General features: G+C 40.0%; 2 protein-coding genes across 14 annotated transcripts in view; one reads left to right on the top strand and one right to left on the bottom strand.

The window, feature by feature from the left end:
* The first annotated feature begins 139 nt into the window (after positions 1-139).
* LOC118413292 (nuclear transcription factor Y subunit alpha-like) lies at positions 140-5,275 on the top strand. 8 transcript variants are annotated; one of them, XM_035816591.1, is made up of 5 exons: positions 140-529; positions 1,610-1,722; positions 2,674-2,809; positions 4,490-4,671; positions 4,786-5,275. In XM_035816591.1, the coding sequence occupies exons 2-5, from the start codon at positions 1,663-1,665 to the stop codon at positions 4,864-4,866; spliced, it is 459 nt and encodes a 152-aa protein (XP_035672484.1). In that variant the 5' UTR covers positions 140-529; positions 1,610-1,662; the 3' UTR covers positions 4,867-5,275. The 8 variants fall into 8 exon arrangements, with proteins under 8 accessions (XP_035672484.1, XP_035672481.1, XP_035672480.1 ...); XM_035816588.1 differs by lacking the exon at positions 1,610-1,722 and adding an exon at positions 1,117-1,455 and having other exon boundaries at positions 2,674-2,713; XM_035816587.1 differs by lacking the exon at positions 1,610-1,722 and adding an exon at positions 1,117-1,455 and having other exon boundaries at positions 4,789-5,275.
* A 1,181-nt stretch (positions 5,276-6,456) lies between these two features.
* Positions 6,457-21,695, bottom strand: part of LOC118413289 (coiled-coil domain-containing protein R3HCC1L-like) — a 32,730-nt gene continuing 17,491 nt past the window's right edge. For 4 of the 6 annotated variants that reach the window (XM_035816576.1, XM_035816578.1, XM_035816577.1 and 1 more), the window contains 9 exons: positions 18,463-18,600; positions 16,917-17,105; positions 13,580-15,086; positions 11,191-11,284; positions 10,534-10,615; positions 10,014-10,084; positions 8,751-8,846; positions 8,305-8,445; positions 6,457-8,034 (listed from right to left, as the gene is read on the bottom strand). In XM_035816576.1, the coding sequence (XP_035672469.1) occupies positions 7,982-8,034; positions 8,305-8,445; positions 8,751-8,846; positions 10,014-10,084; positions 10,534-10,615; positions 11,191-11,284; positions 13,580-15,086; positions 16,917-17,105; positions 18,463-18,600 (2,371 nt within the window). In that variant the 3' untranslated portion in view covers positions 6,457-7,981. The remainder of the gene's footprint in view (positions 8,035-8,304; positions 8,446-8,750; positions 8,847-10,013; positions 10,085-10,533; positions 10,616-11,190; positions 11,285-13,579; positions 15,087-16,916; positions 17,106-18,462; positions 18,601-21,695) is intronic. The other 2 variants (XM_035816580.1, XM_035816582.1) reach the window with 1 other exon arrangement.

Genomic DNA, 21,695 nt, shown 5'->3' with positions numbered 1-21,695 from the left:
TCGACGTCCTTTGACCAAATTAAAAAGAATTCTCCTACTGGTTGCGCTAAATCAAGGAAAGCGACAACCCAAAAATTCGGTCTCCTTGCGTGAATAAGACAACTAATCCCCACGAATTTCAGGAAACTCTAGACTGCCCGTGTTACATATAACGTTACCCGGAAAAGAGCATGCAGACCCTTCTCAATGTCTAACTATTAAAAGATCAGCACAGTGACAGAAGAACCTCACATTGAGACACAAGTAGAACGATTTAACGTTGCGTCGGCAGTTTGCAAGACGAAGTTTACCTCCTGTCGATAAATCAGCAAAAAATATTACAACAGTGTCAATCATCATAATAGAAATAGTGTCCCAAACTCAACAAAGAGGTGAGGCAAAAGCCGGGCTGTGATAGGTCAGGTTTTCGCCAATCAAGGCGCCATCTTGTTCAGGCAGGGACTCCATTGGATCCAGCAAGTTTGTCTGCGAAGACTGAATTTGCACGACCACCAGCAACCACCAGCTACTCTCCTGTCTTCAAGCAGAGGTTGGTGGGGAAAATTCTATCATGTGTCTCGTTTTTTTGGGGGGATTGCAGTCAGAAAATGGGACATATGAATGAAAGGTCACAATCTTCGTTCCCACCAACATCTGCTGTCTTGGGAGTAGCTTTATCGGACGTTGGCCTCATTGTTCTTTGCAAGGATTAAAAGTTTGTAGTGTTACTTTGTTTCTGTCTGTCTTCTGACATTTGGGTAGGTTGACTGCAATCATCTGCTGTTGAGGAAGGTTTATTTTTTATTGCACAGCTTTTTCTATCATTGCTCATTCATTGAACAATCGATTGCTTTGCTTTTAGAAGAGGGTCTGCATGGGGGGCCCCACCAACGATTTACGATGAATTCAGAAGAACCCTTACGTATTACGCTAAATCAAGGAAGGCAATTACGCTAAATTTGGTCGCCTCGCTACGAATTATGTAGATGAGATGGTTTTCCCTACGGGAAATAAAAATAGGCTACCTACGCCTTACGGAAAAGAGCATGCAGACCCTCTTAAAATTCATAGATTTTGTTGCCTTTCAGTATAGATTTTTACCAATTGATTAAATTGTATGTCGCTCTTTCCTTTCAGTTGCTGTGGTACCCCTGAACTAAGACGATGCAGTCTTCGACAGGGAATGATGGATACGACAGCTACGACTCACAGCCTGAAGACCTCACCATTGAGACTTCTGAACCTCCCTCACATCACACCTTTCCTCCTGTTTCCTTTCAGTTTCACACTACCTTTCCAGATGTTTACCTACCCCCAAGCATCCCAAATCAGACTACAGCTTCGACTTTTGTGCCTTTCCCATTCTTGGACAGCCACGTTGAAGCAGAGGTGCCAGAAGTGCTAACCCTTGGCAATACCCACACAAGCGAAGACCTCCTAACAACTCAAACTCCGTCAGCAAGCATCACATCTTTGGCAAGTACCACTGATGTACAGAGCATTCTTAGTCCATACACCAGATCATACGACCAGCCAGTCAGCATAGTCCCTAACCAGCCACAGATGTCTGTGAGCAAATCTCTTTCTCACAGTCACACACATGGCATTAACAAACATACAACTCCATCAGTCACAGTTAACAACCCCAGCTTTGTGAGTCCACCAAAGCCAAGTACCAGTTGCATGTCAACAATGCCACCTTCCAGCCTCAAGTATATTTTCCTGTCCCCGTGTTCAGGACAGGTATGAAGTTATGCTTCACACATTTGTAATCAGGCCTTAAGCAAAAGAATGTTGTATTTCCGGTTATGGTTATGGTCCTGAAAAATATGGGACGGAACGTAGGGATTCTCTTTTTCGTTTCGATATCATTCAATCAATTAATGCTTCAGATGTTGCAGTTTTATCATGTTTTGTAAAAGGAAAAGTTCAGGACACAACCTTGCTTATACAACATACAAGATGAGTTTAAAAGAAGAAGGAACCTAGGCCGACCAAATTTTTTTCTGGAGGACACAAGGTAATTGAACTTAATGTGTGCATTCGACTTTTTGATACATGTAGTATTCATATTTTTTTGCACAACTATTTTATTCTTTTCCTGGTATCCAAACCTATTCTAGCTGCCAAGTCTCTTTGTGAGAGGACGAAGAGACTTGACAGCTTGCATGGTGGTGTTCTACTAAGTGAATATAAGAATGGCTTAAATTGGACTTTTGGAACACACTATGGACATACCAGGTTCATCATATCTTGTCCCAGGGCTAGTCGCAATAGTGACATGCAAGGGGATAGAGAAACACTGACAGACAAATATAACAAGTGTGACTAGTCTGAAAGCTAACACTAAATTCCAACTTATTGGGTTCAACTTCTTTTTCTAAGGCAGTTGAAGACAAAGGATCCCACTTTTTTTGTAGTGGGTGGCTTTTTCAATGTTAGGAGAAAAAGTTTTTCTTATTGTCTGCAAATGTGGAGAAATTAGGGTGGGATTCAGTGTCCTCTTCAAACAGCTCCTTTCTTTCGTTAATGTAGAAGGGACAGCTTGAAATAAAATGCATTTCATATTCCACCATGATAGATGTACAGTTACTGTAGTATTTGCAAGTAATGATACAAATGTACTATTTTCCCTGTTTTTACATTTATCTCGAATGCAGACTTTAAAAGTAAATGGTATATTCTGCCCTACAGAAGTCATCAACAGTGCCCAATACAGGTGCAGGGGACGGAGGTATGGCCACTTTTTTGATCAACGGTGTACCCAGCCGCATGGCATTACTGGATACCAACAACAAAACAGACCAATCAGTAAAGAGAGTCCAGACAGGTACATGTACAGCCAAATTGGTCTTGCTAGCCTAGACACATCTTTTAAAGCGAAGAGGCCAGTACCAGCATAGGGGTACAGTATATACAAAGGCTCATAAGCACAATGTGGAGCCTATTCCTGTTCACTATGGGTATAATGTTCCACAGGAACATAAGCCCCATTCTTAGAAAAGATTGTTTTTCAGGCAGACAAGGCAAAGAAACTGTGTTAACATTTGAGGAGATGCTAGAACAGATTGAATAGCTGACACAACCTCGTAACCATCCACATTTTCACAACTACTCCATGTTCAATCCATGCCAGAAAGCATTGATAATTTCAACTTACATGTAACATTTAATTGCCTTGAACAAGAGGGGTATGTTTTCAATAGCCACTTGGTTTGGTGGGTCTGCATCAGTAGGTCAACAGCCTATAATTTGAGAAGTTGTGAATCTATCATCTTAAAATGGAGTACCTGGTGTTTTCCTATGGTACTGCAGCGGGCTTTGTATTTTTGTGTGTTTGCTTGTTAACAACACAACTCAAGAAGTGATGTTCAGTAGATGTGTAGCAGTTGTGGAAAGGAGGATCAACTTTGAAAATTGTTTCCCTGGCATTTTCCTACGGTACTGCAGCAGGCTTTGCATTTTTGTGTTTGTCTTCAACATACCTAGAAAAGCTGTGAATGGATTTTGATGAAATTTGGTTGGTAAGTAGGGGTTGTAAAAAGGAAGGTCGAAGATCAAAAATGGTTCACCCTGAGTGGCATTTCTGCAGAGGGCTATGCATGTTTGTGTACAACAAAGCTCAAGAAGATGTAGATGCATTTGGTGGATGGGTAGGGGTTGGAAAAAGGAAGGTCAAGATCGATAATGGGCCTCCTAGCAGCAAGTTATGGTATTGCAGGGGAGCTTCAAAGTTTGAGGTCAGAAGTGTTGATAGGTCTTGGGGCAGGGAGTAAGTGGTGTAGATTTGGACCCCCTGTCAGCTTATTTTGAAATGCAGGGGCCGGTTTTGTTGTAGACTTTGAAAGAAAATAATTCAGGAAATGGTACATTTTGTATTTGGTATGTAGATTGCCTTGATTAATGATTACCTCCATGAAGTATGTCATGGAGGTTATATCTATCTCCATGAAAAATTGAGATTTGGGTGTGTCTGTCAGTCTGTCCAATCATTTTGCCACTTAGCATGAGTGTCACCTTAAGTTACAGGAGGTCGTTGCCATGCATAAGGTCTACTAAAACATTGCATATTTCATGGAGGTATGAGTTTATATAGTTAAATGCTGGTTATTTATCTACTAAATGCAATTACAATGTACTTAATAATCTGTTCATTTACTTCCAGTGTTTCCACAGTTTAATGGTCTTGTCTAATTTTCATTTTAAATTGTACAAGTGGCAGCGTTCACCCTCTAGCTAACACCCGAGTGGGGTCCATTTGGACTCCAGACGTAAATTTTGAAGTACCATTTGAACATTTTTGATCTTAAGAAAAATTCCTTCTGTGACTTTGTCATTCAATATCTGCTATACCCTCTCCTACGCTTTTACCGAAATTTGTACAATACTGTGGAAATTATAAAGGAAAGTCTGTGTTCAGTCCGTATTTGGACCCCAGCAAAATGTGCAATTTTTAAACAAACTTTAGAGCCTAAGCTGCACAACTCCCTACATGATTGATCCATTACAGGACCTTCTGCAGCCAGCTTGACTGCAGCACAACTCCACATGACAGCCATGAGTAAGACTGTAGGCTGGGAGCCAGACGAGGAACCGTTGTACGTGAATGCCAAGCAGTACCACCGCATCATGAAGAGGAGAGAGATGAGAGCCAAGCTAGAGGCAACTGGGAAGATCCCAAAGAAAAGAAAGGTAGCACCCCATTACATGCAGATGTGCATTTTGTAGATACCAGTTATTAATTGTGATGTCAAAAGTACAAAATGTTTGTCAGTGTGAAAGTGAATAATGATTTTTTTTTTTCAGAAGTACCTCTACGAGTCTCGTCACAAACATGCCATGGCCAGAACTCGAGGGAATGGAGGAAAGTTTAGCAAAGAGAACTAAAGATTGGTCAATTGAAGAAACATTCACAAATAATTTTAAGATGCAGGACAAATAACAAAGTTCTGTTCGAAAGATCTATGTATTGCTGGTAAGGGATAGGGAGAAACTTATAACATTTATAACATAAGGATGGGAACTAGTCTGGTTTAATCACAGGTTTAACTTTAGGTCAAGTTTAGAACTGAACCTGTGTATTTGATGTTTAGTTTTATTGAACCTAATATTGATATTTGAATTTTGCATTTACTATACTTTGGATGCCTTTTTTGCCAGTGACCAAAATACTTGAATTTTCATCAAACATAAACTAAAAGCACCAATCAGTTGACTTAGTAAGTCCTCTAGATCAATTTTTTGAAACCTCCTTCATTTGGAGTGAAAATCTATTTATACAGTGGCGTTTTTTGTGGGGGCAACTAAAATAAGCTGAAACACACAAAATCAAGCTGAAACCCTTGTGTATATTTTCACTGATGGAAATTTCATCAAATCTCCCTAGTCTACTGGCAATTTGCCCCTGAAAATGCAGGAAATGGCGTTTCAGAGGGTCCAGATTTCAAAATTTCAAAGGCCTCCCTTACGAGGACTCACGCCTTCGGCACTAGACTTGGTGGGAAAATGTTGCTTTTATGATGTCCACTTGATATATTTTCACTTTAAAAAATCCATGAATCAACATTAATCAAATTGGTGTGGCCAAATGTAATAAGATGTCTTATTAGTATATATTTGTACTTTACTCTGGGTCCAAAAAAACAGTTCACAGCTTTAGCCTTTTGGACTCTGTTCTTGGACTGGTCCGAAGCCGGTCCGGCAAACTGGTATCTGTATCTATATAGCCTTCGGCGTAACACACCAGCAACACACACTGACATTGTTATGATTACAAATGCAAGTAGGTGAGAAAAATGTCTCAACCCCAAAGATAAGTTTGGATGCACTGGAAATCTGACATAGCTTGTTGCTAGAACAGGCCTGTTTTCATGCAGTTCTTTGTTTTGTGTACATGTTATATATTATGTTTGCCAGTTAATCATCAATGCTCACTGTGAGGCCAAATTGAATGTATTTTAGAGTTATAATGATTCATCTCATTACATTTTGATGTCATGAAAAACATGGCCAGGCAATGTACCCATTTACAAAATGCAGTTACAGAGCTCATGCAAAGCATTTCTCAAGACAAGGAATGTTGGTAGTTGATTGAAATTGATTTTAGTTAGGCATGACATCCAGTACTGTAAATGCAGAAATGTTCGCGGAGGATTAATGTTCGCGGTTTTCGCGGTGACCACTTAACCGCGAATTTAAAACCACAGCAAACATTTTTCTATTATGATATTAGATTGCAGTCTATGGTAATACCGCGAACTTAAATCCACCGCGAAGTCATTTTTCCCGCTACCGCGAAATTAAATCCCCGCGTACTTAAATACATTTACAGTATTTGCCTATGAATGATAACAGTATCTACAATCTTGGGTACTTAATTCTTAACTTCACTGAATATGTTGATTTCATTCAGCTTTATTGACATAGCATTTGTTTTAAATCTTGAGCACCACACAAAAGTGAAGCACAGTCCAAGAGTGAAGTAAAAATGTATTTATTTCTGTTGGATTGGGTGTTTAGTTGAATGATAAAACATCCTTGGTAGAAACAAATGATGTCACTGTGGTACATACAATACAATACCATAGCATGTTTGAGGGTGCCCAGGACACATTTTTCATGTTAAGATTATGTTGATTACAAATAAAAGAACTGTTTTGTGAAGTACTTTTCAAGTTTTTTCCATTTGGAAAAATATCAATTCAACTTGTAAATTATTCAATAACACAACTAAGCTTCTTTGTTTGTTTCAACCTTTATTATGTCATGAAGGAAGTAAGAGTCAGATAAAATATGACTGCTAACACCAAGCCAGTTTCCATTTATGACTAAAAAATCCTCATTCACCCGCAAAGCTTCTGTTTCTGCAAAATTTTGAATGATACAAGAACAAAACCTGCATTGCAAGGTTAGCCAGAAATTTCACATTTAACTAAAGGGGTATCATCTCCAAGGATGGCGGCACGTTGGCAACTCACATTTTTACCACGAACAGGTGCCGATGCATCTGCGCCAATGAACACCACTGCATCACCTGAAATGGCCTATTTTCTAAAGTTTTAAAAAAGGGACAAAATGCCATGAACTACATGCTAAAATGGGAGCCAATAGACACCACTGGGTGCAAACTGAATGCTGACAAGTGCCATTAAATCTGTAAAAAGTCAGTTCAAAGTTTGTTTTGATAGTTTAAACCCGAGTCATAAGACATACACGGTACAAAAAACAGTGAAATCTGGTATATGGTTGTGTCCGTTTGCTTGGTCATAATTTATTGTTAGTCTAAGAGTCTTTTAAGGTTATACCTATATTTCATGATATGCTACCTACTGTATGTTTATATTGGATTGTAATCCATTTACAACATTGTGAGTCTGAGTGTGCCGCCAAGGGAAAATAGGCACAACTTCAAAAAGGTGCTGCAACAGGGTTGTAGCCAGTAACCATTCTTCCGTCCTTTGACGGAACTTTGAAGCTCGGGGCGGAAAATAATTTTTCCCATGCCGTCCTCTGTGACCAAAAAATATTGATAATAAAAAAGATATTTTAAAAATTGTGTAATTTTTCACCAAAATAGATGGCATTGAACAGCTTAGTCTACCAACAAAATTTACACCTCAAAATGCAGGAAAAAGCATTTCAGAGGGTCTAGATTTCAAAATTTTCCAGTAGAGCACGTCCCCGATTTCAGGCTGGCTACAACCCTGTGCTGCAATAAACAGTCGCCAAAGTGCTACAGTTTGGTGACATACTGCAGGAACACATACTTTTTGCATGCATGCATCTGAAAGAAACTTGCTTTGAAATCGTTTCCTGCATACAAACTGAAGATGTTCAAAATCTATGTACAAGTAAGTTGAATTATTTTGTACTTTTTATCATGCACATGCCCATGATAACATGCAAAATACTGGTCTCAATGTTATGCGATCATCATTCAGACAAAGCTCTTAAACATTTTCAATCCAAACAATGATGTTTGTAAGTTGCATTAATTTTTGTGCTATCTTCCTTCCCATGCACTTTCCCGCTGTTCTATCTCCAGCCTCTTCCGTTCTGTGAAAAAAATGAGCAGCCAAATTAGGTCTCATCACATCATCATCAAACATTAGAAATATTATAAGTCAACCTTAGCATCCCAACAAGCCGTGTACAGCTTTTATGGAAATTACAGATACAGATCACTGTATGCTACTTTTCCCATCAATATATATATATATAATAATAGTATTCAACAGAAGGTTTGATAAAAATCAAAACAAGACAGAAAGGAAACCCAAGATGGAAACTTTCATCCCGTCTTCAAATGATAAAAGAAATAATGACCTTTGGCCTCTTTAAGTTTGCGTCTCTCTTCTTCCCGTTTTTCCTTGGGTATGTTGGCCCTGACACCCAAAGCTCCACTAACCAGTCTACGGGCAACCATAGCAGAGGCCGCAGGGCGTGACTTGAAGGGCTGGAGGAACTCTGTAAGCAATGGGTGATTTATTGATTGGTGGTGGATATACCCAGAAGGTAACAATCAGCTTATCCATTCCTGCCTCTTCTGCTCAAGCTACGTAAACTCTGCCTCTTCTTTTTGTTACGTCATATTCACCATTAACGCCTGGGTCACAATTCCCAACCCGGGGCCCGGCCGGGTAGCTTTCGGAAACGAAAAATGTGATATCCCGGCCGGGCCCCGGTTTGGAAATGTGACCTAAGCTTTATTAGTGACCCTGAACCACAAAAGTACCAACATATGAATGTTTAAAAACAACTCATCATGTTACCTGCACAGTTCTTGACCTTTTTTTTGGACTGTTGAGTTGCCTCAGACATGGGCTTAACCCTCAGTAGTGGGTTTTTAATTTGCAAAGCCCTCATTGCTGAAAAAGAAATATTACAACATGTCAGCATTCAATAATGTTATCTCACGTGTTTTCAGCATACATCTTCAATCCAACACAATTAAGTGATAATAGTTCTCACAGTGACCTTACCATTATTTTACTGTAACCATGTACATGCAAACTGATCCACATCAATTTGGTAGCAGTTAGCTTGTTAGACCATCTTCTCAAACAAGAAACATCAATAATTACCTCCATGAAAATTAGGCTATATTTTCACTATCGTTTGTGTGTATGTGGATGTGTGAACAATATCACTTAAGAATGGCTGAGTGGATTGGTTTCATACTCATTGTTTTCAATAAATGTAACACATGTATATTATGATAGGTGGAACATAAGCAGATACCAAGTATGCTAATGAGGAACTGATGTGAATAATATGTGCAAAAATTGCAAAACTGCTGAATGATAAATGATGGGAATTTTATACTTGTGACATGTGTACCTTAGTCAATGATGAACATCACCATGCATAAATCAATGTGCAAGTCACTTGCATAAAATGCAAAGCTCTAAATATTTCATGGAGGTATATTTCATAAAAAGTGTCCTGCAGTGGCAGTAAAATGACTGAATTTCTGCCAGGACAAAACAATGCTTTAGAATCAAAGTAACAAAGTTATTTAGCAGTTAAATATTGGAAGATAACCATTTTCCCGAGAGAAACGAGCATGAAACAAGAGTACAGAATTTGTTCATATGTGATGGTAGTCAACATTTTATTACAATTTTAAGAACCATATGATATATCCATACACAAAATAAAGTGCTTACCAACAAGCTTTCAATCAGTCCTCTGATTCTTATCAAGGGTCATTGCAACTTGATAAGGATCAGAGGACTGATCGAAAGCTTGTTGGTAAGCGCTTTATTTTGTGTACGGACACATGTCTATAATTCTTAAAACTGTAACATATTAAATGTAGGATTTGTTGTTTCAATGTGTTGATCATGATCACTTCTAAAAATAATTTCATGTGGTTGGTAGATCATAGGATCACTTACTGTTAAGATGTAAAAAGGAAGAAATGTGAAAATTCTAAGTCAGGCATCATATCTTCCTTTGTTCATCAATCTTGGAGCATCGAGAATGAAGCCGGTAAGACCATATGTAACCAGACAACAGATGAAGTCACATACCTACTGCACCAGTGGAAAAGATTGCCAGAGCATGGGTATCATCCACCCACTTGATGTTGAAGCCCTGGGATCTACAAGTGGTAGGTCAGAGATGAACTTTATAAATATATGATTAGGAGAAGCCCAACAATATGTCCACAAAGGCTGCATCAAATGATAACTTCAGTTGTACATCTATTATAATCTAAGGCCTAGGAAAAAATAATGTGTTTTCTGAAGAAAAAAAATAGGGTCGGTAGGTAGGGATTATCTTTTTTTCTTGTAATTTTTCTTGGCTGGCCAAAACACTAGTCTCAGATACATATTACAATACAGTTGAAAAAAAGTAAACTGAAATACATGAGGATCCTAAGTGTCAAACTTAAATTTTTGCATATACATTGTAGATACATTTATCTTTCATTGGATAGGACAAGCAGTGTTTTTAGTTCAACAGGAAGCAGGCTGAATAAATATTCTAACTAGGTAATACTAATAATGCAACTTGCAATAAACACTCCAATAATTCTGTGTGACGTACTGGAATTCTGCTAGTGCAGAGACAAGATCTGGTGTCTTGAACTCAGCTGGAAAGTCAGATAGTTCCACAACATGTTCATATCCTGCAGAACAAAAAGCGATATTCTTACATTTACTATACTGGTTGAAACCAGTGCAAATCTGGTACAACAATGGACATGTCAAGCACTAGTAGTGAAAGTGCTTGGTTAGTCATCTTATGAACATCTTTGAAACCTATAGCAATGTTGATTTGATTATATGGATGACATCTGGGCACGCATCAATTTTAAAAAATAAAGAATTTTCAACCATAACGTTACTGTAAATTGCACTGGGAAATGAGCAAAAATATACAAAGTTTACAAAAAAATATTGGAAAACATATACTAATGTCCTGGAATGTCAGGTGAATTCCAAGGTCAATGAGGATGTGAAAGAAGAAAAATGAATAATCTGATTGGTTACAGTATACCATACTGTGTTCAGCCATTTGTTCAACCTTCCTGACTTAAATTGCACAATGCAGGCAACTTAATTTGCCAAACTTTCATTTCATTTGCATGCTCACATCACTTTTGGGCTTCCCGGAGGATGTCATTCATATAATGAAATGAAAATTGAAATCAACATGGTAAATCAAAAGATTGAGATGTATACAATTTGTTAGAGATTTAACCTTTCTCCAGCTGGATTTCCTTGGGTGTCCAGTTCCAGTAGTCATGTTTAGGCTTCTGTGTTGTCACCTTTACCATCCTTACACCTGATAGCAACTGTTGGAAAGTAAAACAAATCTCTAAGTAAAACAACCTGCTTCAAATAGTAGTTCAATTATCTTCACTGCACACAGATTGGATAAGACATAATCACATTATCAACTAGAGTTCCACGGCTTCACCAAATGATTTTAATCTTATGACTGAAAACAGTCGTACTGTGTTTCTCCTTAAATGAGGCCCTAATTTGCATAATTATAGCTGTAGTTGATCATGGACTCCACAAAAATAACAGAACACCTTCCCACATTCTAAATATCAATACAATCCATCCAGGTATATACAGGTCATCAACAATATAATGAAGCCTTGGCATTTGTGTCAGTCTGCGTGCAGCCGGGTAGGACCTTTTGGTCGCACATCATTAAAACATTGAAGGGCCTTCACAAACAACATCATCGAACGCAGCTCTCCAGTGACTTCAAGAAGGATATCCGTTGGTGGCGTACTTTTCTGCCAGAGTTCAATGGGATCTCATTGATTAAGGACTCGGCACGTCGCACACGCCAACCACTGACACCTGTCTCACCGGCTGCGGTGGCTCCTTTAATAGTAACTACTTTCGCACAGCCTTTCCATCGAGATTGTGCAACAAAAACAGCTCAGTCATCGAGATGTTAGCCATTATCGTTGCATGTAAGGCCTGGGCGAGGCATGGTTGGGTTGCACAGTGCATATCGCCTGCGACAAGTTCTCCCCATTTGTAATGCACCGCCTAGTATAGTCCTCCGCACCAGTGTAGATAGTAGTTATAGATCTAGCTTAGTCCTGTGAGTGTTCGGACAGTTTCGGTATGACTGGTACAAGACTAAGAGTTGCCCCGTTTTACATTGTTAAGCTCTGTTCAGGTCTCAGATAGAGAGGCAAAAGCAATTACCCATATTTCATACTTCATGGAATGGTAGAGCTACCAATTCTAACGAGAGCCTTTAATGTTTTAGTGCAATTTTGTATGTTTCACAGTAATTCGTTCTGTACATTGTATGTCAAGCATTCTAGGCTAGGTCTTTGACATCTTGTGATACTATAACACATGAGCCAGCACATAAGATTTGTGAATTAAAGATGTCAAGTGCCAATAATGACTCCATCTGATTCAGCTGGCACAATTTAAAAAAAAAAACATTTTTTTTCTCTATCTTACCAGGATGTCTATCCTTCATCTCTAACAGCAGGGTGAGACATTTTCATCTGACCACACTTTTCACAGAATGGTTGTATGATGATCATACAACCATTCTGTCGAAAGTGTGGTTATACCAATTGGCATACAGGGAACTGACAATGCCCTGTAACTAATGAAGGATGATCCAATGAGTGTGCAGTGTAAATAGGCTACTACTGTACAGGGTAATTTGATGGTAAATGTTGGCAAGCAGAAAGAAAATTAAATTATACTTTTGGAATACTTGCATTTGGAATTGGAATATTGAGTATGACATGCAGTTATTGAGCAGCAAGTTTTCCTTGACTTTTGTCTATTTCTATTTTTATTACCTCCATGAAAATGGAGGTATAGTTTTGAGTGTGTCTGTCTGTGTGTCTGTGTGTGTGTGTGTCTGTGTTTCCGGATATTTGTGGACATCATAACTTGAGAACCTCTTGATGGACTACGATGATATTTGGTGTGTGGGTAGGGGTTGGGAAGACGAAGGTCAAGGTCAATTTTGGCCCCCTGGTGTGTGACCTTGGTACTGCAGCAGAATTTCAATTTTTTGTATCTTTTTACCTGGACATGCTATGGTCTTGATTTCTTGGTGGCAGATAGCTTTTGATGTAAGGAAGAAGTGGTGTATGTTTGGGCCCCTTATCAGCTTGCTCTGGAACTGCAGGAGCATTTTTGTCAAAATCTTCCAAGGAGCATAATAGAACAGAGGAATGATGGATTTCCATGATATTTGGTATGCAGGTACCTGTGTCGGAGTTGTACATAATGAAGTGCAATTTATGCAAATTTGGACTTCATTTGCATACTTAATGAGGAACATCTATATATACAGTGTTTTCCAATATAGGGCTCAAATCAATGTTACATATGTAGTTTGTCGCATGCGGAAGTTATGCAGATACTAATTATGCAAATAAGACCCTAATTTGCATAATACATTTGAAAGTGTCCTAATTCTTCTTAGTACACGCAGTAAATTATTGGGCTGTCAACACTGACCTGTGTACGTTAGTGAAAGGTCTACATAAGCAAGCATAAATTATGCAAATGTGAAAGTCATTTGCATAAACAGGATATTTCATGGAGGTATGAGGTCTCCGAACTCTTGTTATTTCATGCCTTACCTCTTCCATATGGTCTGGATTAAGACATTCCCCATCATCATCAAACATGGCATCCCAGTTTTCTTCATCTGTTTCCATAGCAACAGCCACACCCTGCTGTCCATCCTCACAGGTGGCCTCCAGCTCTTCTAGCATGACACCATCTTCTTTAGCAAGGTCCGTCCCTTTGAGTTCTGTTTCTGCATCCCAAAATTCCTCATTGTTATCCTCATCATCGTTTTCATTACTTGAGTTTTCCACACCAGTTTTGTTTTCTGATGTAAGTTCTGGTGAGTTTGTCTCTTTGGTTTGTTCAGAATTCTCTTTGTCTGTGAGAACAGTGCATTCGCCAGCCCTTAAACTTGAGGTTATACCTTCTGGGTTACCGGTAGTATTTTCACTACCAACTGTCACATCGACAACTTCAATAGATGATGTGGTACTTTTGGTGTCACAAGGAACATCTTGAACATCTAGAGTTTTGTCTCCAGCCAGCTGTGCGTGATGTGTGGACATCAGTGATAGTGTCTGCTGGTGTGCTGCCAATTCTGTTTCCATTTCTTTTGTTACAGTTAGCGCACTGTCAACTTCAACACAATGATGTGATTGTAGAATTGCTTTGGACTGATCACCTACTAGTATGTGCTCAGTGTCCTCTTTGCTAAACATGTTAACAGTATCTGTGAATCTAATGTCGTTAAATACTTCATTACACAAGTCTGTCTTCCCTGAATTGTCCTGAAAAGACATTTCAACATCTGTCAACCCAGAAGAGGCTTCCCTGTGTATATTATAGCCAGAGGAACAATGACTATAGCTTTCAGTACTCGGGACATTGGGGCAGGTAATGCCTTCAGCAGATTTAGAATAATCTTCTTGTCTTACAGTCTCAGAATCGTTAATAACTTGCTGTTCTTTTCTATTTGACCCTGGCCCAGGAAGAGAAATTAAGTGCACAGCATTTGGCACTTTAGCATCTTTCTCTGGAGTTTCCTTGGACTCTTGATCAGGGAGTGACAATTCCTTTGTATTTTGCACTGTTTCTGTTGCTTCACAATCTGAGGCTAATGACCAAGGCTGTAACTGTCCTACTGTTGCGACTGGTTCTTTCTTGATGCTTTCTCTGACTTGTCTGTCACTGCTTTGTGATTTGGGTCTTATATCAGCCATCTCTTTTATTCCCTTCTGCCTTAGCCCATCATCTTTCTTAACTCTATCATTGCCTTGCCCACACTCCTTATCTGATCTGTATTTCTTTGATCCTGTTGGTAGGCTTTCTCTGTGACTCTTGTGCAGTTTTTCTCGTTTTTCTGTCGGCTCTTCAAACCTTTCTTGACTATCTATACATTTCCTTGGATGGCTTGACTTCTTGCCTTTTTCTTCTGACGATTGCTTTTTTATTTCTGGTTGGTTAGCTTCATGAGAACTCGGCACTGAGGACCTGGAAGTGTCTGCTTGCTTCTTCAGCCTGTTTCTCATGGGGCGTGGCACATACATCTGAACCTCTGGTTTCCTTGTTCGTCTCGACCTGTCCAAAACACAACAAAAGGGTGAACAAAATTACTGAACAAAACTTTTTGTCAGACCAAAAGACACAAGTGACAGTTTCTATATTCAAGTAACATGCCAAAAAAAAGTCAGTTTGACTAAACCACTCACTCACACTCACTATCCATGGTTAGATCCAAAAGTATATTTTCTCAATTAAAGTATGCACCACCAGTATGGGACAAGTTCCAGACAAATTTGGCAGACTGAAATGGCAATAAAGTATGTACCAATTCTCCACCGTTCTTGACCACATTTTGAACAGGATGAATTTATGGTGTTTCTTTTCCCAAATCTTTCAATAATTTTGTTTAAATCGAGAACTTCTATAAAATGTTTTAGCTTATTAATATAGTACATTGAGGTGTACTTGTTTTCCCCAAAACAAGTAAACTGTGTGCCTCTGCAAACTAATGTGGGTCATCCATGGCAAGATTCAACCTTAAGTTATGAGCACAGCGGGGGTATAATATACTATAATTCGTTCATAGAAGAAATGTTGTACAGCAAAATTGCACACCTGATTTGCCCGCATATTTTGCGCAATTATCCGGCGAGTACAATAATGCAAAGTTACAAAGTTGGACCATATACTGTAGACGCTACAGTGTGTGGTTCTCTGATGTGCAATCAAGGGTCAAGGGTCAGATCCAAGATGGCCGCATCCTTGGATCCTGCTGCACATGGGATGTGTATCGATCTTAATCCTCTGTGTGGAGGGTCTCTTGTAGGCCAATTTTAGTGTTATTGGATGTAGATGACAGGGTTTAATGTGTCCTTATGTTCATTTTTTGTTTTGTTTACATAGTTAGACCGCATGACATGCCAATATCCAACAGCCTTTCTGCCCCCCTCCCACTCTTGTTTATATATATTTTTATTGACTTTTTCTTCAATTACTTTGGCCCATCAACATTTCTATAACCCACTTTAGCAGTTTTCCGTCCCTCTTCGATAAGGGACAGGATCTGGCAGCCCTACCCCTCCCCCTACTCAGGGTTACCGAGTTGGCCAGACAGGGGTCATCAGCTGGAGTGGAAGCAGCCTGTCTAAGGGACGAGCCCCCCGATACAAAGCTCCTACCTGACCTGGGGTAGCTTCATCGCGGCAGCTGGCGATAAACTGACAGACTGGTGTGATGGATGATGTGATACTGATAGCCCAGTTAGTGCGGTTACAGGTTGGCGTCAGGAAGGATATCCGGCCGTAAAAAACCCTATCCAAACCGAAATGGAAAGTTCTTCATACAGATAAAGGCACAGGCAGTGCCGGTAGCAGTCACCGACGAGCAGCCGGTATTGTTGCGGGCCTCGCTGACTTGCGGGTGCGGAAGGTAGGGTCCGGCCATCGAGGCAAACCATGGTGTTGAAGCCCAGAGCTGGACTCACTGGACGGACCAGCAGCATGGAAGCACAGTGTGAAGACTATCCGACTGCTGCCTACCCCTGTGACAGGGATCCCAGCAGCAGTATAATCAAAAATGGATACGACGACAATCAACTGACCTCTAACGTCTCCGGTCCTAATCCCGACCTATGTTCTACACGAACGCACACTTGTTTTGTAAATGTGCACTTGAGACATAAACCCTTGTGAGTTGAGTTTCAATCTTGTACTGTACATATAACCAAGATTAAAGCTTTACAGATGTGTGTTTTTCTCAAGTGATGTGCTTTGCGTCGGAGCATCATATCATGCAGGAGCTACAGATGTTTTTTGGTTCGTTTGCTTGTGGACAATTTTTTTGTCAAGCATCAGAGTCATTGGACCCGAATCAACAAGACCATTGCTTTGGTAGTAGTTTGCTCACCTATCTTTAGTTTGAGCCTGTGTTCCAGCGCATGATGCCTCTCTCTCACTGCCAGCTCTGGGTGATGTTCCACAGGGCATGCTCTGTCTCTGGTTGTCTTCACGCTCCCACTCCTGTGATCTCTGTCCCCGACGCCAATCTTGTGCCATTTTCTTCTCTTTCAATGGCTCTGATTCCTCTGGCATCTTCCTGCAATCCAATTTGAGAAAATGAAAAAAATATATAATCCATATTTCCTAAATTCAGAGTGGTGCAGGTAAAATTTGTCTGGTGCAGGTAATTGTCAATGTTACCTGCACCTGTGCAGGTATGCAGAAAAAAGTATTTCGAGCCCTGGTATCGTTGATGCTGTTTATCTGTTTGCAGCATAATGGCTGTAATTTTCCTGCATTCTGTTAGAGGATGCAGCTACAGGAGAGGCTAACCATTAGTGAGGGTATGAATGGGTGATCTCAGAGGCCTGATGTGATAGCAAGGCCAGCTAGACAGGCCAAGGAGACAGTCCAGCCTTTTTATCAAACCCAAAAATATAGAGGAAAGGAAAGAAAATATGTAACAATAGTTCACCTTTATTTGTGGGGTAACCTATATCCGTTGTACCTAAAAACAGGATATTTAGGGATATCACGATGGACGGTGGTTTCAAATTTTCAATATAATGCAGTTTGAGACCACCGTCAGTCGACTGGATATCCCGAAAAACCCTGGTGTTAAATTCAACGGATAAAGGTTACCCCGCGATTTAAGGTGAACTAGCGTTAACGTTTGATGATGAGCGTTAAATGCGCCCAGAGCAATTTTTTTCAGCTTTTCAAATTCAATTTTCAAGTCATTTTTACACACAGTAAGGTTAAATAACACTATCTCATTGCATATCGACCTTCATTGAGCAAAGATGAGACGTTGATGGGTGGTCAGAACTCGTTGAAAATCTGAGCGCTGCACGTGCCATTATTTCAATTTGTCGGAACGTACGCAAACATGACCAATGCGTCACGAACGCTTCTGGAGATGTCGACACTTGTTCGAATCAGGTTTCAATTTGCGAACGGGCGAATAAATAGCCTAGTAATAAAACTTAGTTACAAGCTATCAAATTCTTAAACAAGTACCATGATAGACATTTTTATTATATTTCTAACACTCAGATGTCAAGAATATGATGTATACCTGTATACTTTGAAAGTTTGATATCTTTACGTACAAAAACCTAAGAAAATATTTGGGTGCACCCTGTGCACCCACAGAATAAAATTGGGTGCACAGCTCCAATTTTGGGTGCACCTGCACCCAGTATTTTGAGCCCTGAAATTATACTATACCATTAGGCTCACCCTATAGCATTGTGCTTAAGCAGAAAAAATGTGGCCATCCTACATCTGCTTGGTTTGACAGAAGAAGAACAAGAAGAAGAAGAACACACCAACAAAAACAATATGTTTTCCCTATCGTGCACAAAAGTTAAAGAAAGGACCTGGTCTGGGCCAGCAGCCCAGAATGATGATGGTGATGATGCAGTGGGGTAAGTGAAGCCCCGGCTCAATACCTGATGGACTGGAAACAGACCACAGTCCTGCGCCCCTCCTCCTGCCCTACAGAGAAGCTGGCCAGGGACGGGAAGTCCTCCACTGTCTTGTGAATCAGGAAACGGTAGTACTTGTTAACTGCTGGGAACACCAACACTCTGTAATGGGAAATTGGGAATTTATAGCAATGTGTGCCAAATACTTAGCAAGAAACTGTATGAGATATCTTTTTAAAAGAATGAGTATCCAGTGCAGGGCTCGAAATACCACATGCATTATGCAAGTTTGTGCATGTAAAATTGTGTGGTACAAGTAAACTCATAGTCATACGTGCATTGAGTTGGTTTTATCCACAGCGCTGTTAGTGTTACCTGACATTTGAAAAAGCTTACACACATAAAGAATACTATGTGGTCTTGCAAGGTAAAAGAAAATAACCCTGAATAAAAAAAACAAGCCTTATTTTGTTCATGGAGGTTAGACAATTCTATCTTTACAATGCCAACTGTTCTTATGTGTTGTCTTAGCGTAGGTACTATCAAACATCACTCTGTTGTCTGTCCTCATCATATCTGCATCAATGGCCTTATCACTGGTAACACTGGGAATCAGGCAGCCTTTATACAATATGCAAGGAAGAGAAATGACCTAAGGAGCTATGTAATTTGTTTGAACACAGATTAGTTAGGGATACAAGACAACCCCAAGGCATTTTGGATGTACATGTATGTCTTGTCAAGGTTACAGCTTAAGCCAAAAGTAGGCAGCCTGGTATATATCACAAGGCCTGGTGGGACTGTGGAAAAGACGGACAAGGAGAAAGCCGATACTCTGAACAAATTCTTCAGTAGTGTCTTCACCACCAAAGATGATCACATCCCCAACGTGGATGCCGTGGATGGAAGGTATGCTGAGGAAACTGACAGAATTGAACCCGAGTAAATCGAAGTTGGCCTCAGATTTAGCGGCCTGCTCTTACCTTTCTCATCAGGGAGTCGCTAGAGTCTGCTAGACTGAGCGGCAGTTGGACACAGGCTCATGTTACACCAATCCACAAGAAGGGAGGTAGGGATCAACCAGGAAACTATAGACCCGTAAGCTTAACTTCAGTGGTGGGAAGTTACTTGAGTCAATCATCATACTCCCTTGTGCAGTATATGTCAGTAAATAACTTTTTTCGCTAATGCCCAGCACGGTTTTGTATTACTATTAGGGCAGTCTCAAGTCTTGCACTACCCAATTACTAGTAGTATGGAAAGAATACCCCTTCTTCACACTACGTTTAACTGGGCACATACAGTCAGAAACTTTTATATATAATAAGGTTCCCCTGGCTACGAATAGAGTCAGAGCTCAGTCTTATAGCTTCAGGGTACTAGTAGTAAATGACTGGAATGCCCTACCACGGGATGTTGTGGACGCCAAGTCTGTAAATGAGTTCAAAACCAGGCTACATAATCCTCAAATCTTCGATAACGTGAAGGGAAAATGTTAAATCAAAATCAAATCCTCTGCATGGCAACAGCCTAGGCTTCAGTGACCTCCTTTGTTTGGCCAAACTGCAGGTATGGTATCCAGGGCTCGAAATACCACCTGCATATGCATGTTAGTGCAGGTGAAATTGGAGCTGTGCAGGTATTTCTGGTGTCTACCTGCACCTAACCTGCACTGGTCCATGTACTGTGTTTTATGCGTAAATGTCATATGATGTAAGTGTTTGTGGATTGTTATTAGCTGCATTGAATGTTACTACCTATAACTATAAAAGAAAAATATAGGAATGGTTCCTGAACAATTTTAGTATAATCCATATTTCCTAAATTCAGAGTGGTGCAGGTAAAATTTGTCTGGTGCAGGTAATTGTCAATGTTACCTGCACCTGTGCAGGTATGCAGAAAAAAGTATTTCGAGCCCTGGTATCGTTGATGCTGTTTATCTGTTTGCAGCATAATGGCTGTAATTTTCCTGCATTCTGTTAGAGGATGCAGCTACAGGAGAGGCTAACCATTAGTGAGGGTATGAAAGGGTGATCTCAGAGGCCTGATGTGATAGCAAGGCCAGCTAGACAGGCCAAGGAGACAGTCCAGCCTTTTTATCAAACCCAAAAATATAGAGGAAAGGAAAGAAAATATGTAACAATAGTTCACCTTTATTTGTGGGGTAACCTATATCCGTTGTACCTAAAAACAGGATATTTAGGGATATCACGATGGACGGTGGTTTCAAATTTTCAATATAATGCAGTTTGAGACCACCGTCAGTCGACTGGATATCCCGAAAAACCCTGGTGTTAAATTCAACGGATAAAGGTTACCCCGCGATTTAAGGTGAACTAGCGTTAACGTTTGATGATGAGCGTTAAATGCGCCCAGAGCAATTTTTTTCAGCTTTTCAAATTCAATTTTCAAGTCATTTTTACACACAGTAAGGTTAAATAACACTATCTCATTGCATATCGACCTTCATTGAGCAAAGATGAGACGTTGATGGGTGGTCAGAACTCGTTGAAAATCTGCACGTGCCATTATTTCAATTTGTCGGAACGTACGCAAACATGACCAATGCGTCACGAACGCTTCTGGAGATGTCGACACTTGTTCGAATCAGGTTTCAATTTGCGAACGGGCGAATCAGATTCAATTCTCTCTGTGACCTCACACGCTCGACAATTACTGACGGGAAACCGTTAGTGGCTCGATCCTGTGCTGATTTATTGAAGGACCCAGTAAATCAAATGGGGCAGTTTGCGGCATGTTTGTGCGTCCTTTTAAATGCTGAAAGTACAAATAATGTTACAAATGTGCTAGTTTGGTAAAGCAAATATCAATATCGTACCTATTGTCTCATCCAGAATATTTCTAATTTTAGTGCTCTAAAAATTGCTCTGGGCTCTTTAACGTTATAAGTGTTATATGTAACGTTATATCACGTAAGGCTACATAACACGGGGCATTTCATTTTCAACTGTCTTCAAAGAAAAAGTCAAACCCCGTAATACTAATAGTTATGTAGATTTAGTACCCTACTAGTATTCTGTACCGTATTGTCCCTCTAATGTGAGCGTTGGACTTGGAAAATATGTCAACTTGCAGTTACAGGCTCCAGCTTGATAACGTTACAATGTTAGCTTATTAAAAACCAACTAGACAAACACTGGAGCCATCTGATGTATGAGCATGCCTAGCCGATGACCTGAAGTGACAAGATCAGTCCACTACAGGAGTCCACTCCTCCCTCGACTGAAGATGGTATG

Source organism: Branchiostoma floridae, chromosome 4, assembly GCF_000003815.2.
Source record: "Branchiostoma floridae strain S238N-H82 chromosome 4, Bfl_VNyyK, whole genome shotgun sequence".
Taxonomy (NCBI): Eukaryota; Metazoa; Chordata; class Leptocardii; order Amphioxiformes; family Branchiostomatidae; genus Branchiostoma; species Branchiostoma floridae.
Note: the sequence above shows the minus strand (reverse complement) of the source record. Positions and strands in the feature narration are given on the sequence as shown.

Excerpts from the sequence above, each read along its gene's own strand:
- LOC118413292 (XM_035816584.1), top strand. The coding sequence starts at position 1,144 with ATGCAGTCTTCGACAGGGAATGATGGATACGACAGCTACGACTCACAG. Across the intron at positions 1,456-2,673 it reads CAGCAAGCATCACATCTTTG|AAGTCATCAACAGTGCCCAA; the intron begins GCAAGTACCACT and ends TCTGCCCTACAG. Across the intron at positions 4,672-4,785 it reads AGATCCCAAAGAAAAGAAAG|AAGTACCTCTACGAGTCTCG; the intron begins GTAGCACCCCAT and ends TTTTTTTTTCAG.